This window comes from Pan troglodytes, chromosome 6 (genome assembly GCF_028858775.2).
Source record: "Pan troglodytes isolate AG18354 chromosome 6, NHGRI_mPanTro3-v2.0_pri, whole genome shotgun sequence".
Taxonomy (NCBI): domain Eukaryota; kingdom Metazoa; phylum Chordata; class Mammalia; order Primates; family Hominidae; genus Pan; species Pan troglodytes.
The window spans coordinates 49,054,258-49,080,250 of NC_072404.2; the positions used below are offsets into that span (position 1 = coordinate 49,054,258).

The 25,993-nt window shown below is 39.3% G+C and overlaps 1 protein-coding gene across 12 annotated transcripts in view; it reads right to left on the minus strand.

Moving 5' to 3' along the window:
• Positions 1-25,993, minus strand: part of SUGCT (succinyl-CoA:glutarate-CoA transferase) — a 769,414-nt gene that overhangs the window by 573,853 nt on the left and 169,568 nt on the right. For all 12 annotated transcript variants that reach the window (XR_010158439.1, XM_054655560.2, XM_009452971.5 and 9 more), the window contains one exon: positions 19,209-19,304. Coding sequence is in view for 11 of the 12 variants with exons in the window: in XM_054655560.2 (XP_054511535.1) it covers positions 19,209-19,304 (96 nt within the window). In the remaining variant the exon portion in view is untranslated. The remainder of the gene's footprint in view (positions 1-19,208; positions 19,305-25,993) is intronic.

Here is a 25,993-nt window from a genome sequence, read left to right on the forward strand (position 1 = left end):
ACCTTATCCACCATGATCAAGTGGGCTTCATCCCTGGGATGCAAGGCTGGTTCAACATACGCAAATCAATAAACGTAATCCAGCATATAAACAGAACCAAAAACAAAAACCACATGACTATCTCAATAGATGCAAAAAAGGCCTTCGACAAAATTCAACAGCCCTTCATGTTAAAAACTCTCAATAAATTAGGTATTGATGGGATGTATCTCAAAATAATAAGAGCTACTTATGACAAACCCACAGCCAATATCATACTGAATGGGCATAAACTGGAAGCATTCCCTTTGAAAACTGGCACAAGACAGGGATGCCCTCTCTCACCACTCCTATTCAACATAGTGTTGGAAGTTCTGGCCAGGGCAATCAGGCAGGAGAAAGAAATTAAGCATATTCAATTAGGAAAAGAGGAAGTCAAATTGTCCCTGTTTGCAGATGACATGATTGTATATCTAGAAAACCCCATTGTCTCAGCCCAAAATCTCCTTAAGCTGATAAGAAACTTCAGCAAAGTCTCAGGATACAAAATCAATGTGCAAAAATTACAAGCATTCTTATACACCAATAACAGACAAACAGAGAGCCAAATCATGAGTGAACTCCCATTCACAATTGCTTCAAAGAGAATAAAATAACTAGGAATCCAACTTACAAGGGATGTGAAGGACCTCTTCAAGGAGAACTACAAACCACTGCTCAATGAAATAAAAGAGGACACAAACAAATGGAAGAACATTCCATGCTCATGGATAGGAAGAATCAATATCGTGAAAATGGCCATACTGCCCAAGGTAATTTATAGATTCAAGGCCATCCCCATCAAGCTACCAATGACTTTCTTCACAGAATTGGAAAAAACTACTTTAAAGTTCATATGGAACCAAAAAAGGGCCCGCATTGCCAAGACAATCCTAAGCCAAAAGAACAAAGCTAGAGGCATCATGCTACCTGACTTCAAACTATACTACAAGGCTACAGTAACCAAAACAGCATGGTACTGGTACCAAAACAGAGATATAGACCAATGGAACAGAACAGAGCCCTCAGAAACAATACCACACATCTACAACCATCTGATCTTTGACAAACCTGACAGAAACAAGAAATGGGGAAAGGATTCCCTATTTAATAAATGGTGCTGGGAAAACCAGCTAGCCATATGCAGAAAGCTGAAACTGGATCCCTTCCTTACGCCTTATACAAAAATTAATTCCAGATGGATTAAGGACTTAAATGTCAGACCTAAAACCATAAAAACCCTAGAAGAAAACCTAGGCATTACCATTCAGGACATAGGCATGGGCAAGGACTACATGTCTAAAACACCAAAAGCAATGGCAACAAAAGCCAAAATTGACAAATGGGATCTAATTAAACTAAAGAGCTTCCGCGCAGCAAAAGAAACTACCATCAGAGTGAACAGGCAACCTACAAAATGGGAGAAAATTTTTGCAATCTACTCATCTGACAAAGAGCTAATATCCAGAATCTACAAAGAACTTAAACAAATTTACAAGAAAAAAACAAACAACCCCTTCAAAAAGTGAGCGAAGGATATGAACAGACACTTCTCAAAAGAAGACATTTATGCAGCCAATAGACACATGAAAAAATGCTCAGCATCACTGGCCATCAGTGAAATGCAAATCAAAACCACAATGAGATACCATCTCCCACCAGTTAGAATGGCGATCATTAAAATGTCAGGAAACAACAGGTGCTGGGAGAGGATGTGGAGAAATAGGAGCACTTTTACACTGTTGGTGGGATTGTAAACTAGTTCAACCATTGTGGAAGACAGTGTGGCAATTCCTCAAGGATCTAGAACTAGAAATACCATTTGACCCAGCCATCCCATTCCTGGGTATATACCCAAAGGAATACAAATCATGCTGCTATAAAGACACATGCACACGATGTTCATGGTGGCACTATTCACAATAGCAAAGACTTGGAACCAACCCAAAGGTCCATCAATGATAGACTGGATTAAGAAAATGTGGCACATATACACCATGAATACTATGCATCCATAAAAAAGGATGAGTTCATGTCCTTTGTAGGGACATGGATGAAGCTGGAAACCATCATTCTCAGCAAACTATCGCAAGGACAAAAAACCAGATACTGCATGTTCTCACTCATAGGTGGGAATTGAACAATGAGAACACTTGGACACAGGAAGGGGACTATCACACACCGAGGCCTGTCGTGGGGTGCGGGGAGTGGGAAGGGATAGCACTAGGAGATATACCTAATGTAAATGACGAGTTAATGGGTGCAGCACACCACCATGGCACATGTATACATATGTAACAAACCTGCACATTGTGCACATGTACCCTAGAACTTAAATTTAAAAAAAAAGAGCCACTGGTCGATGCTGTCACTAAATTATATATATGTGTGTATTTTATAAATATATATATATATATTTTTTTTTTTTTTTTTTTTTGAGACAGAGTCTCGCCCTGTCACCCAGGCTGGAGTGCAGTGGTGTGATCTTGGCTCACTACAACCTCTACCTCCCGGGATCAAGCAATTCTCCTGCCTCACCCTCCCAAGTAACTGGGGTTACAGGTCCATGCCCCCACACTGGGCTAATTTTCATATTTTTAGTAGAGATGTGGTTTCGCCATGTTGGCCAGGCTGGTCTCAAATTCCTGACCTCAAGTGATCCACCTGCCTCAGCCTCCCAAAGTGCTGGGATTATAGGTGTAAGCCACCACGCCCGGCCACTAAATATACTATTATTATTACATACTGACCATGTGTTTCCTCATTCACAGAGAATATATTTGTCCAGCATTATTTTATACATTTTCTTTACTGTTTTCATTATATTCAATCTGTTTTCATCATTCTGTATATAAAATGTTATAATTCCACCATTTCATCCAACCCTGATGCTCCTAAAGATTTCCTAACCCAGCAGTAGTAGTTTCCATTAGTTTCTACTAATTTACTCCTTCTACCAAGATTATGAAAGGAAAATGGAATCAGGATACTTACTTGCCACCAATCATTCTATCCATTCTTTTTTTATGCTTTTAGCATTTATATATCTAATATGCATATAAATACTTGGGGACTATACTTTTCTACAAAACTGTTAATTTGCTGTCTAGATGGATGGATGATTTTGCCATGCCCAACACACCACCTTCATCCAATACACCACTAAATCCTCTTCTCCTGTCACTACTCCCTCCACTGCCTGCCACCATAACCCTAGCAAGGTCTGTGCCAAATTGGGTCTCATGCTTCCTCTGCACTTATCAACTTTCTCCCAGTTTTTAGGTTAAACCCTAAACTGCCACTTAACAGATTCGCTACACACAGAGCTCATTTTCTGGCCCCCTACATTAATGCAACACCTCAATGCACCATTATGTTTGCTGAACAAACCTCAGATTCTTTTGCAGTCTACACAGTAACACTATTATAAGTTTTGTTCCCTGCCTCCCAGCTTCTTTGAACTAGGACTGAACTTACTGATTTGATTCCTACAATGGAAACAGGAATGACATGGTAGGCAAAAAAGAACAATCCACACCCCTTCTAAAGTTTTTTGAGATGCATTTTAAACAATGACTAGAAATATATCTTAAATTTAACTATGTAAAAAAAAACAAAAAAAAAATCCAATGCAGATTCCAAAAGTCTAACAAGAAAGATGAGTTTATTTTTAAGATACATAATGCTCTTAATTCTTTAATATTGTATTCTTCTTCTATTTGAGACAGCACACTACTAATACAGGTGATGTCACATCAGAATCTCCATCATTCTTCATCAGTAGCATATTATCAAGCGAAACCATGGGGCTGTTTATGATGGAAGTGCAAAGATTCTTACTAGGATGTTTTCAGGATGAGAGATCTCTTCAGACTTCCTTGAAGTTGTTTTCCAAGACTGCTGCTAACCAAGTAATGTTCTGGTGACCCCAAGGTGTCAGTCATAGCTATTCAAAGTCCAGAGGTCCTCTCTGAACCAAAAATGGTCATTCCAAACCAATAAAGATAATAAAGAACAGACAATCTGGAATTTATGTGGCAAACATTCAATAAGAATTTGGCAGTTTGCTTCTAAGAGTTTGTTTCTCTTTAGAAATAAAGCTTAAATCAGTGACTATGCCATTTGCAGTTTAAATGGCCCAGCCTGTAAGATGGCTATACTAACAACACTAACGGTGCTAACAATTCTACTGAGCTTGATCACCATGAGGGAAATTTTCATTGAGAATCTCAGTGTGGAACTTCTCTCCCAGTTACTGTTCTAGGATTCACATGTTTCCCTGCCCCTCTACCAGACTACCAATCTGCTCCCCACTGACCCACACCATTGTCATGAACACATTGGCCAGGCAGAGGAAAAGGAAGACTTCTCCATGACCCAGAGCTCCACTCTGGTGGACAAAACCTATAGGAACAAGGACTCCTGGCAGTTGATGAACTGGGTTATCAGCTGGGAGATAAAGATAACAGCAGCAGGCCTGCGGTCTCTGAGCTTGTGTAGTACTGGCAGTCACAGCTACCGGCTACTGAACATATGCTATGTGCCAGACCCTATGCCACATATTTTAAATGCACTGTCCTGTGACTTGTCACCAGGTAGTAATATACCTATTTTATACATGAAGAAATTAAGGATCAGTGAAATGAAGCAATGTGCCAAGGTCTGTCTGACTCCAAAGCTCATGCATGCTTTTAAACACTACACCTAAATGTGCTGCTATCTCTAGCAAGTTGAGTCTCAGCAGCAACAAGTGAAAAGAAAAAGGAAAAAAAATTCAGCAGTAAAGAGGATGGGTGTGTAAAATACTATCACTGAAGAAGTAGATGTTTAGACTGTGCCTAAGAATAGGAATGGGCATTTTAGGCTTGTTTTCCATGATTTAAATCAAGCTTGTCCAACCCGCAGCCCCCAAGCCGCATGTGGCCCAGGACGCTCTGAATGCCCAATATAAATTCATGAATTTTCTTACAATATTACGAGAATTTTTTTGTGATTTTCTTGTTTAGCTCATCAGCTGTCTTTGGTGTTGCTGTATTTTATGTGTGGCCCAAGACAATTCTTCTTCTTTCAATGTGGCGCAGGGAAGTCAAAAAATTATCTAAATTTTAGATAATGATTTAGAAAAATAAAATTGATTTTCACTAAAATGCTTCAAAATTAATTCTGTTTCTGGTCATAAGGAATCACATCAGAATAAATGATGTTAGAAAAGACCCTAAAGCTTAGAAGTAATTACTATGGTGACCTTAATTATTTGAACAAAAGAAAATTATATGTAAGCTAAAACTGTATTGTTTTTACATCAATAAAACCATTTTCTTGGCTGAAATTACCCAAACCAAGTATTTGCCACGCATTTAGTGATATAAAGTAAATGCCCCCCCATCCAGAAGAGGAAATACACACACTCACAAAACACACTCAAGCACACACAAACACTTGCTACTTTATGACTTGTTTGCTACCCTTGTTAACTGAAACAGAGGAAAAACCATGCCGGACTTAGAGGGAGGAGTGTTTGCCAGCAGGTAATTTCTTTCAAGAACTAACTTTTCTCAAGCTAGGCATCCGGCAAAAAAAAAATCGAATCTTCTAAAGCATAGTCCTTACCCTCTTCACCCTTCTTTCCTAATATGCAGACCTAACCAGTTGTTAACAGGACCTTTCCTAGGAACCTCATACATCTCTAAATGCATATCTTCTCCCTCAGGATATTACTTTACCTGTAAATGTCCCTATATTCACCTTCATGGCTGAAACTAACTCCCTACAAGATTACATTTGGGACATTATTTCCTAAGCAGACTCAATCTTCTTTATAAAACTTCCCTTGAGACACCTCACACACTCAGAAAGGTCAGCACTTCCTCCAACAATCACATCTTAGAGGCTGATGCTAATTTCAGGATACAGCCTTGCTTCCTTTCTGTTCTCAATAATGTCTACGGAGATCAAATCTGTATGTTTATTCTGTGTTGCTGTGCTCAGAAGCCCAGGATGCTGTTCTCTCAGTGAGCCTGTCACAGCATCTGCAGCGTATTCTCTGCTGAGGTTATATAATGACAGACTAACCCATGCAACAGGGAAGAGAGTAGGCAGGAGTGCCAATCCAAAAAAATGGAAATCATTCCCAGGAATCTCTCTCCAGGACTTTGAACCATAGAGAATGATAGTTTTACCTTAAATAATCAATGTGTATATCAGTAGCTGTAAGGATGGGGAGGAAATCATCTAATAATAATATGATCATGTTCAGGGATTCTTGCAAATCCCCATTGAAAAATCCTGTCCCATTACCAGGTTACAAGAGTGACATCTAGTGGACTCATATTAGAATGACAACAAGGGTCTAAGGAAAACAAATCACCTGTGCACACATCTTGTTAAAATGCAGATTCTGGTTCATTAGAATGAATCTATTACTTCTAACTTCCAGGTGATGCCAATGCTGCCACTCCATAAACTACTCAGTGTCACTAGGACCCAGAGCATTTCGCACCTGCTTTCACCCTCAGGCGAGAAGGAGGAGGGGGCACTTGAGAGTAAATACTTTCCAGGTAAAAAATAGGCCAAATGAATTATTAATATAATTCTGTATAATGTTCCTATTTCACTAGCACCACTCAGCATGCACACGTACCATTTCCTGTCTGGGCAGGGTCCCTGAAGCAGTACTCCTTTTCCTAAATGCCAGAAGCAAACTTAAGAAGGAAACAGCCTATTTCACAGCCATACTTATACATGAACATGATTTGTTCAAGTCTCCAGTACAGATTCACTTCGGTACTTAACATCTTACAGGCTTTCTACCATTGTTATATTATTTGCCTAATATTAAACTATAATAGTAATTGGTACCATATCAGAACTCAGTTATTTTCCCCCCAGGCAGCCTGCACCTGAACTGAGATCTATCAGGGTACTGTGTTGGTGCTAAGCACAGCTACTCAGAATTTCAACAAGATTTGCACTGGAAACCCCTAGGAACAAAACAGGACATGTAACTACATGCAAATCCAACTGTTTCCATAAACTAGTCCTGTGTGATTTATTTGAGCTAAAGAGCCCTGACCTCCACACAGAGCCACCAGGCTAGACTCTTAGCTGTGAGGTAATGTGTGTGTCCCTTCAAAGAGGAGCTATGCCAGGCCTCACCCAAACTCCTCCCACCTAGGCCTCCACCTTGGGTAGATTTGAACCCATTCTTTGGTTTTAGGTCCACAGTTCTAGGAACGACAACAATGATTTCCAGCACTGAAGGAAATCAGTCTCTTTTCTCCAAAACACATACACATACACACACATACACACACATACACACACACATACACATGTACAAAACCCACTTTCTTGTTCAATAAAGTCCTTCAGTACAAGATGATCGATCTAGGACAAGTAATGAGTTTTAAGCAGTGGAATCCCTGTTTCAAAAAACTACCAGAAGGTGGAATTGTTCTGGTTGAAATGGGGTGGGAATACTTAGAAAACTGTCTACTTGGTTTCTACCCGGGCTATCCCCCTCCTTAGGCCCTGGAATACTCCTCCTCATGTCCCAAATATTCCTTCCCATCCCAGCTCTGTCCCCACACTACCAACCTCCAGAAATACAGTTTGAAAACCAGAAACGATGAGTCTCACAACAGCTAAAACCATCCCCAACTCCTATATTGCTCAAGGACTGTTCTCATTAAATAGATGGAACTATTAATAGGTAGAGTTGCTTCACTATACCATCACTTACTTATGATCCTAATACCATTTTAGCATATGCGACCAAAGGATTTATTCAAAAGATGGACAACCTGATTTCTGAAGGAAATTTGCTTTTAAGTCATAATTAAGGATCCCTGTGATGAGTAAACAACAGAATTGTTTATACCTCTTGAATTGCTCTTGGCAGTCCTAAAGGGGAAATTATGTATAGGAAAAGGTCACATAATTATTTCTCAAAAGTAGGATAAAGATAGAAAATGAAACTAAACATGCAGCATTGTATCATCTGCCTATACAGTACAATGAGCTCAAGTCCCCCTGCCTCAGTTAGAATCCCAGTGATACCATGGACTTGTGACCCTGCACAAGTTATCTAACTCTCTATGCCTCAGTTTCCACATGTGAAAGTGGAGATATTAGCAATAACTATTTTAAGGGCTGTGGTAAATATTGATTTAATATATGTAAGATATTTAATAACACAGTAATCATTGATAAATGTTACATCTGATAATTATTATAGTGATTAAGATAATGTTACTAGAACTAATGACTGAATATTCAAAATGGCCTTTGATTCTTTTAGATAATTTTAGCCAAATATGTTAGGCATAGAAAATATAAAAACACATTAGTTCTGCACATATAGTAAGAATACAAGAAAAGCTGAAAAAATCCTAAAGGAACTAGGGATTTACTACTTTTACTTTCCTTGCACCACCTTCTATTTTACCTCTTAGCGAAACACATTTAAAACACTATATGTCAATTAGAGGGAATTCTGAGTTTAAAAAATCATAATAGTCTTTGAACAGTTGTAAGTGCATTTATTCTTTGTGCAATAGTTACACTTGGACATCATGTTGCCTTATTTATGTTAACTTTAGAAATTTTGTTTTAAATCAAAGACAGCCAAATCTTTCCTAAGAAGTAGCCCAGAGGGTGGCAGCTATTATGCCAGCAGCTGGCACATCTGCCTTAATTTTACCTGCTCCTGGACTGCCCAGTGACCTATATTCTTCAGACTGTGGCAACCTCCTGGCCAACTGGTTCCAAAGTAACCAGGATCTTCAAACAAAAGATTTTGTCTTGCTTTAACAAGAATCTCAAATCCGTAAGAATCAAGGCATACACAAAGGCAAATATTCAAAAGCTACCTGGCCAAAAACTTTAGAACTAAAGGGGCTGGGGGTTCATACAATCCATGCCTTAATTTACCAGAAAACCAACTTTTGAATATTCTAACTCGTCAGTGCTAATTAATCAAAAGTTTGTAGAAGCCTCTGAAATGTAATCTAATGTCTTTGCTATCACCTACTCTTTCGTTCCCAATACATCTCCAAATATTTTTTAATGGGTAAGCATTATCGACATTCTTTGCAATTTTAAGGGTATAAAAACAAGTGTTTAAAATATTCTATTTCCTTCACTTTTTAAAACCAAAAGAGAAATCTCCACAATTTTTTGCTCTTACAAAAGTGAGTATATATTTTTTATAAAGGTAGGTTCCCATCTTGTGGGCTTCTCAGAGATTACTCCTGAAAATCATTTTTGTCATGGTTCCTTTTGTTAAGTATGAATCTATACCCAATCTCAATTAATTAAGCCATTCAATAAACTAGAAGCCTTACTCCCTGTAACAACTGAGTGATACTGCCATACATGATTCTCCTCAAACTCTATTAATTTTAATAATGCTATATTTGGACAATGAGCTGAAGGCTACAATTTCCGAAAAAGTTCTACAAAGAGTTTTTTTAAAACAAAATTACCACAGCGTGTTGCCCTCTTTTCTTCTCTAAAAAATGAAAAGAAATTAAGCTAAAAATCCCATAAAGTTTAAGAAAGAAATTCAGCTCTGTTTATGTATTCACTCTGCCCCTAAGCTTCTATGGGTAGTTTTCATAGAGACTATTTCATATTTTCATAGAAACTATTATTCACAAAAGCTATAATTATTAGTTCAACACACCAATAATAACAGGAGCCACCTTTTATTGAGGGCTTACTAGAGTCAGATGCTGCACAAAACACTGAGTACAATGATCTCTTTTAATTCTCCAGGCCTGTCTGACCCCAAAGCTCAAGTTCTCCCAACTTTCCCTGCTATATTGCCTTTGAGTCCCTTGAAATCAAGGGCCCAGTTCTTCCTCATTTGGAGGCTTTCAGGACTAAAACACTGCCTACCCCACAGGGGACTCAAGAAATTATGTTTTAATTGGTTTGTCAAGAGTCATTTGAAAGCAATGTACTGAAACCATGGTAGGGGGAAACCTACACTTGCCCTACAGCTCATAACTCAAAGATACTTCTGTAGCAAGGCCAGCTATTAGGTTTGGTACCCACTAGAATCATAATAAACTTGACATTTGTTAAAGAGATAATGGAAACAGATTAGAAGAACTCTAGAATCTGCCAAAAAAAAAAAAAAAAAAAGACGTACATCCATGATGCATCCAGCTTAGTTTGGATACAGTCAGAAAAGAAATTTGTTTTTGTTTTGTTGTTGTTGTTTGTTTTGTTTTGTTTTGAGACGGAGTTTTGCTTGTCGCCCAGGCTGGAGTGCAATGGTGCAATCGCAGCTCACTGCAACCACCACCTCCTGGTTTCAAGCGATTCTCCTGCCTCAGCCTCCCGAGTAGCTGGGATTACCGGCACGTACCACCACGCCCAGCTAATTTTTGTATTTTTTAGTAGAGACGGGGTTTCCCCAGGTTGGCCAGGCTGGTCACAAACAGAAACAAGTTTTAAAACCTTAAATCCATGGTTCCTATTTATTCTAGAACATAACTGCTTAATGTCTCTAGGCTTCGCTTTCATCAAACTAAAAGAAGAAAAAGCAAAAATTTTATAAATACATACATACATGTATGTATACCTATATCTCCCAGCTACATAGTACATGTCCGTTGGTAACCATCATGATTATTGTTACTGTTATTACTAATACAACAATTATTTTAAACATGTGATAGAATCATATGCCTGTTTATACCTTCACATTTTAGTGCCTTAGTGTGACTATGGTAAAATAAATAAATAGAAAGTCACACAAGAAGAGACAGATGTATATCATTTATATTTTGACTTTTTAAAAAAAAATCCTTAACATGTGTTTAAGAAAAAAAAAGAAAAAGATTCCCAATGTTACCTAATCTGCCATGATTTAACAGCACTTTGACATTTTTCTAAGGAATGATAGCAAAGTACTGCATATCTTCAAACTTGGAATTTACTGCCTGTCTGAGTCTCTGCTTCTGCCAAATTAAATATACAGTATAATGTCCCCACCAGAAATAACATAGCACAGCTTCCTGCTCTACTCCTTGGTTGAATAAGCCCAAACTGGAACAAGGAAGATGTTATTTTATTTAATCATGTAAATAATTGTTTTCTTCAACCTCTTGAGTTAGAAGCTACTTCAGAAGAAAAGTTTAGAAGAAATTACCATGTGAATTATCAGGCCATTTAAAGGAAAATTCCCATTGAAAGGCTCATGAAAGAGCATAAAAAAAGAATTCTCACTAATGAACTACTCAGAAAGTCAACTACCCCTAGCTATTGCATACCACCTGAACTCCTGGGGTCTCCCATTGGTCTGCAAAGCACAGACCACATCATAGAATAGACAGTAGAGGGCTTCCATCCAGCAATCACCCAAAATTTTTTGGAAGAGTCCTGTATAGTAGCACATATAGAAATAGGATAGGATTTGAAAAAGACATTGCTTGGGAATCAAAGAAAGGTTGGTGGGCTTTTTAAGGTCAAAACTATGATCTGGCTGGGCACGGTGGCTCATGCCTGTAATCCCAGCACTTTGGGAGGCCGAGGCAGGTGGATCACCTGAGGTTGGGAGTTCAAGACCAGTCTGGCAAACATGGTGAAACCCCATCTCTATTAAAAATACAAAAATTAGCCTGGCGTGGTGACGTACATCTGTAATCCCAGCTACTTGGGAGGCTGAGGCACAAGAATTGCTTGAACTTGGGAGGTGGAGGTTGAAGTGAGCCGAGATTGCACCACTGCACTCCAACCTGGGCAACAGAGCAAGACTCTGTCTCAAAAAATAAATAAATATATATATATTTATTTATTTATTTATTTATATGATCATCTGCTTATCCTATGAAGTATAATACAGGTGATAGAGGACATAAAATGCAGATGCAATGCCCTTAGGCAAAATATGGAAAGGGACACTTCCTCTCTTGTGACAGGAAGGAATGCAGTGATCTATATATAGGTTCAAATGCAAGAGTTTGGGAGGTACAGTAGAGAAAAGATAAGGTAGTTCTCTTTTGATTGCATTGATTTTAAGTGGAATAAGAGACAGTCTTTAAGGATGAGGAGAGATGGAAAGATCTTAGAGAAGAGAAGATGTGAGGTAGTCATCTCAGAGGGGGAGAAAATAAATTACCTAGGTAAAGGTGGCAGGATTTCTGGGTAAGCCTGAGGGGCCACTTGAGAGAGATGGCCATGGACTGGGAGGGAGATCATCAGCAAAGTAGCATATTTTCTTCTGGCCATATCCACCACTTGACTGCAGGCCAGGAATAGATGAACTATTAAGTCTATCCGCACTGGGATTTTGCCAGTTGAGTATAAAGGCAAAGCTGTAGTCATTGATAATAACAGTCTAAGGCTGCGAGCAATGGCTCACAGCTGTAATCTTAGCACTTTGGGAGGTGAAGGTGGGAAGATCGCTTGAGTCCAGGAGTTCAAGACTAGCCTGGGCAAGATGATGAGACCCTGTCTCTAAAAAAAACTTTTTAAATAGCTGGGCATGGTGGTGTGTGCCTGTGGTACCAGCTATTACTCGGGAGGCTGAGGTGGGAGGTTTGCTTGAGTTTGAAGCTGCAATGTGCTATGACCACACCACTACTCCAGCCTGGACAACAGAGAGAGACTCTGTCTCTAAAAAAATAATGATAACAATGCATTTTAGATCTGGAAACTGAGTGCTCCTACTAACAGCATCAACATCACCTTGAAACAGAATCTGCATCTTAACAAGACATCCAAATGATTCACATGCACTTTAAACTTTGAGAAACACCAAGTGAATGGGAGTGGGAGCCAAGTGAGAACAGAAAAGGATCACTGCAAGAGAGGAGAGGTTAAAGAAAGGAGAGGGTGGACTGTTGCAAGGGTCCTCTATGTGGATTTTACAGCCACCAAGACTGATGACAGGAGAAATGACTGGGTCAAAAGAAGAGAGATTAACAGAGCCATATGGGAAAATTGTCCAGGTGATAACAGATGGCCAAAAGGTTTGGAGTTCTGGTTGTAATTGAGGCAAATGGGTATAAGGAGTGATGGGACTCATTCTGGTAGTAGTTTTATTTTATTTTATTTTATTTTATTTTATTTTATTTATTTTATTTGAGACAGGGTCTCGCTCTGTCACTCAGACTAGAGTACAGTGGTGCAATCACAGCTCACTGTAGCCTCAACCTTCCAAGTCAGGTGGGAGGCTCAAGCAATCCTCCCACCTCAGCCTCCAGAGTAGCTGGGACCACAGGCTTGTGCCATCATGCCTAGTTTCTTCTTCTTTTTTATTTGAGAGAAAGGTCTCACTATGTTGCCCAGGCTGGTCTCAAACTCCTGAGTTCAAACAATCCTCCCGCATCAGTAGTGCTGGGATTACAGGCGTGAGCCACCATGACTGGCTCTGATAGTCTTTTTAAGGAAAGGTTACAGTCTTATTCTCAAGACTGGCCTCTTGGGCAATTTACCCTGTCATGAGGGCAACACTATAGCTGAAGGAGTTGTGGTTTTGCCGGGAGCACAATAAACTGTGAGCTCCCTCAATTCCTGCTGCCAAAGGAATGAGCTGGGGGGACAGATGGTCTCATCAGAAACACAGTCTGGTGGGCTTCTATTAGATCCTCACATCAGCTTGCCCCTTGGGAAGGGATTCACTGTATATCAAAACCAAATCATTAAGCACTTAGTATAGTGGTAGCTACCCAAAGATCTGTGGGCACAAAGACTGTGCCTGCACTAGAGAGCATAAAAACTCATAGAAGACTAGAGAAATTCATTGCTCTTGAAAAGGAGAAGAGAGACAAGGGACCTCTGAAGCCAGAAAGGAGAAGGGAGAGAGAGAGAGAGACAGAAGATGGGGAGATTCTTATGCTATTCAGGACAGTGAAACTCCCTGGTAACAATCAAAGGATATGGTTAGAAAGGTGAGGCCTCCTGTTGTAAGACTGGGTACATTTCCTCTATAAAAAAACACTGCTCTTAAAATGTAAGAACAGATGGTGAGGACATGGAGAAAAGAGAATGCTTATACCCTGTTGGTGTGAATGTAAATTAGTACAACTTCTATGGAGAACAGTATAGAGATTTCTCAAAGAACTAAAAAATAGAACTACCATTCAATCCAGCAATCCCACTACTGGATACCTGCCCAAAGGAAAAAAAATCAAGATCTCAAAAAGATACTTGCATTCATATGTTTATTGCAGCACTATTCACAATAACAAAATCATGGAATAAACCTAAGTGCCTGTCAACAATGGACTGGATAAAGAAAATGTGGTATATCTATACCATGGAATACTACTCAGACATAAAACAAGAGTAAAATCATATCATTTGCAGCAACATGGATGGAATTGGAGGCCATGATCTTAATGTAAAATAACTCAGAAACATCAAGTCAGGCTGGGCACGGTGGCTCTCACCTGGAATCTCAGCACTTTGGGAGGCCAAGGTGGGTGGATCACCTGAGGTCAGGCATTCGAGACCAGCCCGGCCAACATGGTGAAACCCCATCTCTACTAAAAATACAAAAATTATCCAGGCATGGTGGCACAGGCCTATAGTCCCAGCTACTCGGGAGGCTGAGTCAGGACAATCACTTGAACTCAGTAGGCAGAGGTTGCAGTGAGCTGAGACAGCACCATTACACTCCAGCCTCGGCAACAGAGCAAGACTCTGTCAAAATAAAACAAAGTAAAACAAAAATGGCTGGGCACGGTGGCTCATGGCCATAATCCCAGCACTTTGGGAGGCCGAGGTGGGCAGATTACTTGAGGTCAGGAGTCTGAGACCAGCCCGGCCAGCATGGCAAAACCCTGTCTCTACTAAAAGTACAAAAAATTAGCCAGGCGTGATGGCGTTTCCCTGTAATCCCAGCTACTCAGGAGGCCGAGGGGGGAGAATCACTTGAACCGAGGAGGCAGAGGTTGCAGTGAGCCGAGATCGCACCACTACACTCCAGCCTGGGTGACAGAGTGAGACTCCACTTCAAAAAAAAAAAAGAACAGAAAAAGAAACAGCAAGTCAAATGCTGCATGTTCTCACTTATAAGTGGGAGCTAGATAACACGTACCCATGGACATACAGAGTGGAATAATAGACACTGGAGACTCAAAAACATGGGAGGTGGAAGGGGAGTGAGGGAGGAGAAAGTACCTATTGGATATGACATACACTATTTGGGTGATGACTGCACTAAAAGCCCAGGCTTCACCACTACATAATATTTGCATGTAACAAACCTGCACTTGTATGCTCTAAAATCTAATTTTAAAATAAGTAAATAAAAACTCCATTTTTTTCCCACTATATTCAGTATCACCTGTCCTTGTGAGTGTATTTGTGAATGGATCTTCTACGATATTGGACAGAGTAGAGGTCAGTGTGGGTCACAAACAAAGGAGGACATGGAAATGAAGGTTCCTAGAAGGTTGAAGAAATTTGGGCAAGAGTTTTAGATAGATGCAGGGTATGAAATTAAAAGAATTACCATGTTGGCCATGTATGTAAAGGGCCCACTGACAACTATGTTACATAATAAAATATATTCTTTTTGAAGACCAGCTATCTGCTCTCTCTGCACCCTCCTCTCCCATCTCTAAAAGCCTACTGTCTTTAAGTATAATTGTTTAAGGGCTGGGAAACATATCTATGCATTAAAAATATTACAGGCTCACGCCTGTAATCCCAGCACTTTGGGAGGCCGAGGCAGCCAGATCACTTGAGGTCAGGCATTCAAGACCATCCTGGCCAACATGGAGAAACCCCATCTCTACTAAAAATACAAAAACTAGCCAGGCGTTTTTGCTTATGCCTGTAATCCCAGCTACTCAGGAGGCTGAGGCAGGAGCATAGCTTGAACCTGGGAGGAGGAGGTTGCAGTAAGCCAAGATCACGCCACTGCACTCCAGCCTGGGTGACAGAGCGAGACTCTATCTCAAAAAAAAAATAAATAAATAAACAAATATTATGTAACTATTAATCCCTTAGGCTAAGTGCTTCTCTGTGGCAGGGTCCACTAGAAATGGGAACAAAAGAAGCAGTGAAATCTAAAACTTTTTTTTAAAAATCTGAAACCTGCCAGACACTGTGGCTCGTATCTGTAGTCTCCGCTACTCGGTATCCCAGCTACTAGGAACACTTGAGCCCAGCAGGTCGAGGCTGCAGTAAGCTATGATCACACCACTGCACTCCAGCCTGGACAACAAAGTGAGAACCAGTCTCATAAATAATAAATAAATACATAAATATCTGAATTCTCAGAAAAGCATCCACCAACATGTTCAACAAGTAGCAAAATTATGTCAGCTCTGTCTACGTTTGCCTAACTTACTTAATCTTAAAAAGCTGGCAGCCAAAAAATAGGGAAGAAAAGGGCATGAGAGGATAATCAATCTGAGAAGTTAAGAACTGCATGCTTATAAAATAACACACAAAACAAGAATCACTACTTTTCTGAAATTTACATGCCATGCATTTGAGGTATACAATCTTTCAGATAGGGTTCAACAAGAATGGAGGAGAGTGAGCTAGGCACCTCAAGTAACTCCTGTGACCATCAGAGTCTTCCATTATAGACAGCCCAAAACTCAGACAACTCAACTTAGATGCAAAGTTTTCTGTAATTATTACAGAAAACTAAATTATAATTATCCTGGCATTCACCCACAAAAATATTCCCCCAATCTATTTTTAAAATTGAAAACAGACCGGGGTCTCTAAGCATATCTAGGACCCATCTTGGTATGCTAGTTTCATTTCAGCTAAATTTGCATTTATTCCTTAATCACAGTGCTGAACTAGTTCTTGGGAAGAGGAAACAAATTAATTCTGGGCTCTTGAGGAAATAACCTGGTAGATTTCTTATTTCTTACAGATAATAAAGCTGCAATCAACTAAAATCAAATAAGTATACTATCCATTTTATGTGAATGGCACAATTCAACAGGAAAAGTACATTTCTATCATTGAAGAACAGACAAACACAGACACAGATACACACACAGAGAGAAAGAGAAAAAAAATCCTATGTCTTTTACTTTCCAAAATAAAAGCCAAGATTCTGAATTTCTTTTCACCACATAGTGAAATAATTGAGGGTATACCCAGGGTGCCAGAATTCTAGGTGCACATGCCCAGAAGGAATAGCTGAGGTCTATGTAAAGCTTTTTAAAATGACGTTCTATTTTTTAAATGAGCAAAAAATAAACTATAAACTTTATGCTTGAACGCAGTGAACACCTACCTATGTGATGGGATTTGGAATTACACTAGAGAATCTTCCAACTCAGGAATGCTTTCTTCACGTACATAAAAGGCTGAAGGCCAGGCCAGGCATGGTGGATCATGCCTGTAATCCCAGTACTTTGGGAGGACGAGGCAGGTGGATCACTTGAGGTCAGGAGGTCGAGGCCAGTCTGGCCAACATGGTGAAACCCTGTCTCTACTAAAAATACAAAAATTAGCCAGGCGTGGTGGCACATGCCAGTAGTCCCAGCTACTCAGGAGGCGGAGGCAGAAGAATCACTTGAACCTGGGAGGTGGAGGTTGCAGGGAGCTGAGATCGTGCCACTGCACACCCACATAGGCAACAGAGCAAGACTCTGTCTCTAAATAAATAAATAAATAAAGACTGAAAGCCAGACTTCCATTATTTGAGATGATTTCCCATAGATTCCAACATTGTTCTCTGTTAAAATACCCTTGAGAAAGACCTCCATTATCAATGACGAGTATAAATTTAGTTGATCAGACCCTTGACCTAGGAGCAAGTTTGATGGAGACCCTTGATAGGGGTAGAGTTGATGAAGGGAACTGAAATCACCTTTTCTTATCAAAGGTAGCAGAATCTGAAAGAATATTCAACAAGGAGGCAGGGCACCACAGTTGGAGTTCATCTGCCCAATCTAGGTATCAGATTTCTTATCTGAAAAACAAAAAGACTAAATCTGATGATCTCTAACCAATTCAACAATGTAATGACTTCTGTGAAATGAAGCAGGTCTGGTTAGAAGTATAGGGTCAGTCACAAAGGGCTAGGAAGTGGAGAAGCAAAATGTCATTAATGGTGGTCATAAAACGAATGGTGCAGACAAAGGGGAAGAACTGGAGAAAACACCTCCACAACTGTAATTACACCTAAAGATCAACTCAATGTGTTAAAAAGCAGTGCTACAGTGAAATCACAGTAATGCCTCAGGTAAAGGGCCATGAATATAAACAGAGAGGGAAGAATCCCAGGTTCATATTGTGTCAGTGCTTTCCTCAAATTCCGATTTTAAAAAATGGAAAAGAAACTAGTTTTGCCCAAGGAAATAATGTCTTAAAGCTAAAAGGATGATTAGCAGGGTTGATGAATTTCCTGGCAAATGAAAAATGCTGACTTTTTTGTTTTCTCCCAAGAGCACTAACATTGAAATGACTCCAGTAAAATTCACTCATTCATTCCACAGACACGAACACAGTACCTAACATGTGCTTCCATTGATTGTGAGAAGATATACAATGATGAAAAAGTCACCTCTACTCTTAAGAGTTTGCAATAGAGTACAGAAGATATGCAGATACATTAATAAATACAACAACATACAGTGCAACTGGACCAAGCAAAGGTTAGAGATTGGAAGAAGAGCTAGGTTTTGTTTTAAATTTTATTTTTGAAAGATCACAGTTACTTCACATATTCATTTACACTAGCCAAAGTCAAGAATTTCTAAGGACAAGTTTAGACACTTAATAAAGAACAGCAGCTCCTGAGCCATCTGCTTTGTTCCAAAAATGAAGAACCATCACACGCAAATTTTCATTTTACTTCAACCCTGTGAGAATATTATTGTCAGATGGGGTAGGTAACATTTGTTTTATAACTGACATGGTTAACAAATCATGCTTTATAAAATGGCTACAGTCAGTGCCTCTTTTAGGTGGAAAAAAAAAAAAGAAAACCATCATATGAGCCCAACAGGCACTTACTTTCAGCGAGTTCCTTTGATCTGTTTAAGGGTCTTGTTACTAATCTCTTTCTGATGAAGAAATACGCAAAACAGAACTTAAAGTGAACAACAGAACCTTGTTATAGCCAGACACAGATACATTACAAAAAAAAAAACAGCTGAAGGATTTGTGTATAAAAAGAAATCATTTTCCAAAAACACATCATATAAAACTGCAAATTACAACAGCCCAACCCTAGACTGCTGTAGTCTTACCTGGTAAGGAACGATACTGCCATGAGCTGTACCCCAACGTTTTGCTTCCTTTTGACCAATAAGATAATTTGCAGCTATGTGAGACAAACACGCCACCTACCAGGAAAAAAAGTAAATAAATAAAATAGAACAGCTAGTTTATCTATACTCATAAAGAGAATGTTATATTATGAAAGTAATTTCACTTCATCTCATTGTAGAAGAAAAGAACCTGTCCATCAAGTTAGAAAATATACAGGCATTGTACTTTTATCACACAAATGAAGAACGGTATTACAATATTGCATGAGACTAAGTAATAGTCAATTGAGAAATATAAATACATAAACGTTCAACCCCTAAAAAGATTATCTGAAAGCAGAGGTTGACCAAGCAGATGGAACCGTGGTCCGGCCTTTATCCTCAAACCCATGGCAATATACATCAGCAACTCGTGCATTTTTTTCCCCTCTGCATGTATCTCCTTTTATTTTGCACCAAGATAACACAAAGAGAGCCTGTGTCATCACTGAGTAGATGAACCAAAGCCAGGAACCACATTCCTCTAAATTTCTGTTGACACAGAAAAGTAATAATAATAAACCTCCATTTTATTTAAGTCAGTTTAGCCAGGTTTTCTGTTACTTTCTGCCCAAAGCATTCTGACAGAAAAGATCAAGATTATTTGAGTTTTTAAAATTAATTAGTGGATCATCCTCATTTAAAGAAACATTACTGTACTTCTCCCAATTTGTTCCTAGCCCCATGTGCTCACTGTCATACTCAATTCAATTTTTGAGAACTGCCGATCTATTAAAGGGGTCATCCAAAACCTTAGAGTCAATTTCTGACTACTGTAGTATTTCATGGACAGATCTTGACAAATCTACAATAGTTCAACTCAATATGACGATAATATGAAGATAATGAATTGATTCCTGGTGATCTGCCACAAGGATCTTATGTTCCAATGAATATTTATGGCTCCACCACCGCAGAACTATGGAAAGGAGGTGATCAAATGATTTTCCATGGATTCCAGAAAAGAATAAAAAGTGGTTCAGGCCACATGACATAATCATGATATAGCACGGGCTTGCTTTTCCCTTTCTAGATCGTCAGATGCCATTGGAAAACCTACCAAGCCTGTCATTAAAACATACCCCAAATTGAGATTGGCTCCTGGAACAACTCAAGGCATGATTTTTCAGGCCTTTTCTTGCCCCCTACCTAGCACAGCAGCTGTGCTTCCTACAAGAAATATCAACAGGACTCAGCTTGGATGAATCACCTTGCTGCTGCAGCCATTCTCCTTTACTTTATTCTTGGGACTTAAACTCACTTTTATGTTCATTTACCGCTCTGTCAAAATTGGAACTGCCTGTGGCAGCTGGTTTGGCTGTACAGCCCAGGTGGCAAAACTAATAAACTTTGAGTCATCCACTTCTAGACTTCCATCTGGTCTTGGGCATTTGAACCATGGAGCATTCCAGGGCTGCCTGGGGCCGCCTAGTGCTAATCACCATTTCACAGATCACTTCTGTGTCTTTCAAAATGGAAAATCAAATCAACATTTTGTAGCAAAAATGCCCTGGATAGGAAGTCCAGACATGGATGGTTGAAACCTGGATGGTTTCTAATCTCTGTTGACCTCTAAATAGTTCCATGACTGTGGGTATGTAATTTACCTTCTTTGATCTTCTGATACATTCTCTATAAAGTCTTGGGCATTTCAGCTAAACCAAAGGTTTTCAATTTTTTCTTAAAAAAGCAGAACCCTCGTATTCAACCAAATAATACATGAAACCCTAATATATAAATATGTAAGCAGATAATATTTCAAGTGCTCTGGATGAAGCAGAAGCAGTCCTGCAACACCACCCAGGCAGCATGAACACAAAACACAATTTGCAAAATAGTAAGTAATCTTCAACGTGCTTACAAGGCAAATGTGGTATACACTTCGGGCTCTATTATTCCTCTTAACAATCTGGCAGATAAAACGACACGAGGGGCCGGGAGCAGTGGCTCACACCTGTAATCTCAGCACTTTGGGAGGCCAAGGCAGGTGGATCACCTAAGGATGGGAGTTCGAGACCAGCCTGACCAACATGGAGAAACTCCATCTCTACTACAAATACAAAATTAGCCAGGCATGGTGGCACATGCCTGTAATCCCAGCTACTTGGGAGGCTGAGGCAGGAGAATCGCTTGAACCCAGGAGGCAGAGGGTGCAGTGAGCTGAGATCGTGCCACTGCACTCCAGCCTGGGCAATGAGAGTGAAACTCTGTCTTAAAAAAAAAAAAAAAAAAAGACACAAGGGATGCAATAGGAGTTATTTCCCTTGACACCCCTTCCTGAAATTGGAGACATTTTCTGACTTCTCAGGTCTCTTTTCAGATCTAGCTATGTTGTTATTCTTTTTATTTATTTTTTCATTCAAATAAATCATGGCAAATGTCACTCTCTAAGGGGCTCTGTTGCTACTGAAGGCCAAGAATTCAAATTAGTAAAGGTTATTCTGTGCAAGTAGTCAATCACAAAAGGCTTGTTATTTCTACTTCTCTAATTTCAAAGTCAATAGACCAACATCATCAAGGGCTACATGAGGTGGTGAGGTGGCTGGATGATCACAGGCCAACTTATAAATCCTAAATTGATCTAAGATAGTTGCCAGGGATAGGGAAGAACTGGATTCCTGGCTGGATATCAGCTTGGCTGCCTCATTCCTTACCCACTATCTTATTCTTTCTTTTCAATTTTTGACTTCTGTGTTTCTGACCCTGCCCCATTTAGAATGAGTTTGAATGAAGAATCAGAATTCATCTCTCAAACTGTTTGCAATTAGAATACTATATACATTTCCTCCTCCATACAGTGGTAGTTAATGAAAACAAAAAGCATTTCAGAATTAGCAGGCTCACATTGGGCAGAAGGATTAAATAAAATTTTAAGCCAATTGCCATGAAAAAACAAAGTGTGGGCCAGGTGCAGTGGCTCATGCCTGTAATCCTAGCACTTTGGGAGGCTGAGGCAGGTGGATCGCTTGAGCCCAGGAGTTCGAGACCCACCTGGGCAACATAGCAAAACCTTGTCTCTACTAAAAATACAAAACAAAAAAAAAAAACAGATGGGGGGATCACCTGAGCCTGGGGAGGTCAAGGCTGCAGTTAGCGGTGATCACGCCACAGCACTCCAGCCTCAGCAACAGAGTCTCAAAAAAAACAAAAATAAAAAACAAACAAACAAAAAAACCAAAGTGTGATTTGTCAGTAACAACTCAAAGGCAAAGTTGGGGAAAAAAGAATTCTATTTTTTAAGAAAGAGAGCAACATGGCTAAACTTAGCAACTCAATGTTTAAAGGGGGTATTACCAATCTGAAAGTAATCTACTATTTACAGGGATGTATTTTAAGGCAGGAGAAGGGAGAGAAAGTCAATAGCTATGATGTGATTATGTATGAAAAAAATCAGAGGTTTCCTGGGCAATTAATGACAAATTTTGCACAAATTAAAAGAATGTGCAAAAGGATGTGACTTTTTGGTTAATAACTATATACTGTATATGCATTCTAAATACTGCATTAGATCATTACTTTCATTCCCTAAACTTAGGCTTATTATTTCATCAAGTGGACGCTATATAATTTACTCAGAATGTTGCCTTTTTAATGGTTTCATCTAAACAAAAAAGCCAACTTTGGTTTAATAATAATCATTCTGACAGCAAACTATTATTTTAGATAACAGAGTGGGTCCTGATATTCTTTGTTTCTAACCAGAAAACCAATGGGGTGGTCAAAATGGATCTCAAAGAGCAAAGCCCCAAAAGGCTTGAGGAAGAATATGCCCAATTATCTCTCAAAGCAGTCCCATGGTGTCTGTCACCACATGCTCCACTTCCACCGAATGAGGATCAAGCTGCAATAATACAATCTTTCATCTCCAAAAGGACAACCAAGTGTGACAGGTAAAATGAAAAAAACAAGACTAGAACCATGGTTCACTGCATCAAAACGGGTCATTTTCCCCCCCTTCCCTTGCATGTCTTCTGGCCTACAGCTAAGGTGAACTGAACACCAACCGTGCAATCACCCACCTGCCCACATTTCCACCTATTCTTCAAAGTCTATTTCAACATCATCTTTTCCATTAAGCCCCAATCCCAGCCAGCAAGCAAGAAATTATATTTCCTGCCCCCGAATGAATACAACACTTAATTTATCTGATTTCGACTGCACTTTCACAGTCTTCCTTGTACTACAATTAGAATTGTAAGATGTCAAAGCTAGAACGAGCTAGGTCACTACTTCCTTAACCTACCCATGCATCCCCCCAGTCACCTGTGGAATTCATAGAACCACCCCATACCAAATGAATCAGGTTTTTCAGGGATGGAAACTTGGAAAAAAATAATTTCACCAGCGTAGTATTAATGGCACACCAGAGTTGAGAAGCATAGCCTTACAAGAGTCTAGTCAAACTCGTTAATATCCAGATGGATACAAAAAGGAACACAGAATAAAAATAACTTGGCCTGGCACGGTGGCTCACGCCTGTAATCCCAACACTTTGGGAGGCTGAGGCAGGTGGATCACCTGAGGTCAGGAGTTCGAGACCAGCATAACCAACATGGAGAAACTCCATCTCTACTAAATATACAAAAAATTAGCCAGGCGTGGTGGAGCATGCCTGCAATCCCAGCTACTCGGGAGGCTGAGGCACGAGAATCGCTTGAACCCGGGAAGCAGAGGTTGCGGTGAGCCGAGATTGCGCCATTGCACTCCAGCCTGGGCAACAAGACCAACTCAAAAAAAAAAAAACTTACGTGAGGACATACAGGTGGTTAATAACAGAACTTTACTCCAACAACATTGCCTTCCTCCATGCTACAATATTATTTATATGTTCTTCTATCCCTCCTTTTAAATTAGGAGCTATTTCAAGGTAAGACTTATTTATTTTAAACCCTTTGTGTGTTTCCATAGCACTTAACACAGATCCTGAACACTATTTTTTAACAAATGAATGAAAATGGTAATTACTACTTGTTTAATTATTCAGCAACTACTGAGTGTTGCTAATGTGTAAGGCTTTACTCTAGGTACTAAGTATACATAAGGAAATAAAAAAGATATAGTCTTGCCTTCTTTGGAATAGTAAAGAAAATAACTAAACAAAGAATTATAGGACCTGCCATGGGGAAAGAAGATGGAAGATAAAACTGGAAAACAAAGAGTAACATGTGCGAAAGCTCAAAGGCAGGAAAGGGGTTGGCATAGAGAAAGAACAAAACTGAAAGAAGACAAATATAACTAAACCATGGTGAGAAAGAGACTGAAATGAAATGAAAGAGAAAGGTAGACAGAGGCCACAGCATGCCAGTCATTGTAGTAATGGTAAGGAGCCATTCTTTGCACATCTTGCAGAATGATCATTTCAGAACAATCACAAATTGTATCGTCATCCTTCTATTTAAAACCCATAGGGATCCCCCACATTTGTAATTATATTCAAAGAATGAACTAAGAAGAGGCAAGAGAGAAAGGGGACTGTTAGGGATATTGTAAAGGTCCAGGCATAATTTGATGATAGATAGTTCAGACAAGGTTGGTAGCAGTAGACATGGAAAAATCATGAGTTTAAGATATATTTTAAGAACAGAATAGACAGAGCATGTGAAAGGTTGTATGGGAAGAGGATGCAGACAGAATAGTGACAGAGATGAGAAACCAAACTTAACTCCCACAGTCCTGCTGAATATCTGGGTAAACTATGACAGCCTTAACAGAAAAACGGAAATCAGAGAGAGAAGTAATTGAAGCGAAAACAAAATAAGAGCCCACCTCTGAATGTGTTGAATTTGAGATGCCTGTGATATAATCAATTAGGCAGGACTCAGCAGCCTATAGAAAGTATTTAAAGTCCTAACCTAAGGGGAAACAGAGATAAGAGAATAAATCGGAAATAATATTAAACAAGAGAAGATAAAGTTTCCATGCAAAAACAGTCCTTCCTCTATCACCAAAGGGATGATCAAAGATGTAGGTACAAACTACTAGAACCAATTTAAATGCCCAAGAATGGGTGGTTTTAAATAAGCTATGACATCTGTATATAAAAATAGAAGACAAATAGGCACTTAAATGACACAACAAAACAATATAGCATCATGTGGAAAAATATTCATAACATTTTATTTGAATTTTATCTGAAATAAACTTTGTATTTCAGAACATTGTTCAATTTATAGAAAAACCAAGATAGTACAGAGAATTCCCATCTACTCCACATCCAGTATCCCTGTTATTACCATCCTATATTAGTGGAGTGCCTTCTTAACAATTACAGAGCCAATATTGACACATTATTAACTAAAACCCACATACTCAGATTTCCTGACTTTTCACTTCATATCCTTTTTCTATTCCAAGATCCCAACCAGGATACCACATTGTATTTAGTCATCCTGTCTCCGTATTTAGTCATCCTGGCTCCTTTTCGCTGTGACAGTTCCTCATACTTTCCTTATTTTTTATGCACTGAAAGTTTTGAGGAAACTGATCAGGTATTTTGTAGAATTTTCCTCGACTGGGATTTTTGTGATGTTTTACTCATAATTAGACTGGAGTTATGAGGTTTTAAAAGAAAGACCATAAAAGAACAGCACCATTTTCAACATATCATATCAAAGATACACAGTGTCAACAGTCAATCTTGATCACCTGGCTGAGGTAGTGTTTATCAGTTTTCTCTGCTGTAAGATTACTCTTTTTTCCTCCCCCTTTCCATACAGTACTCTTTG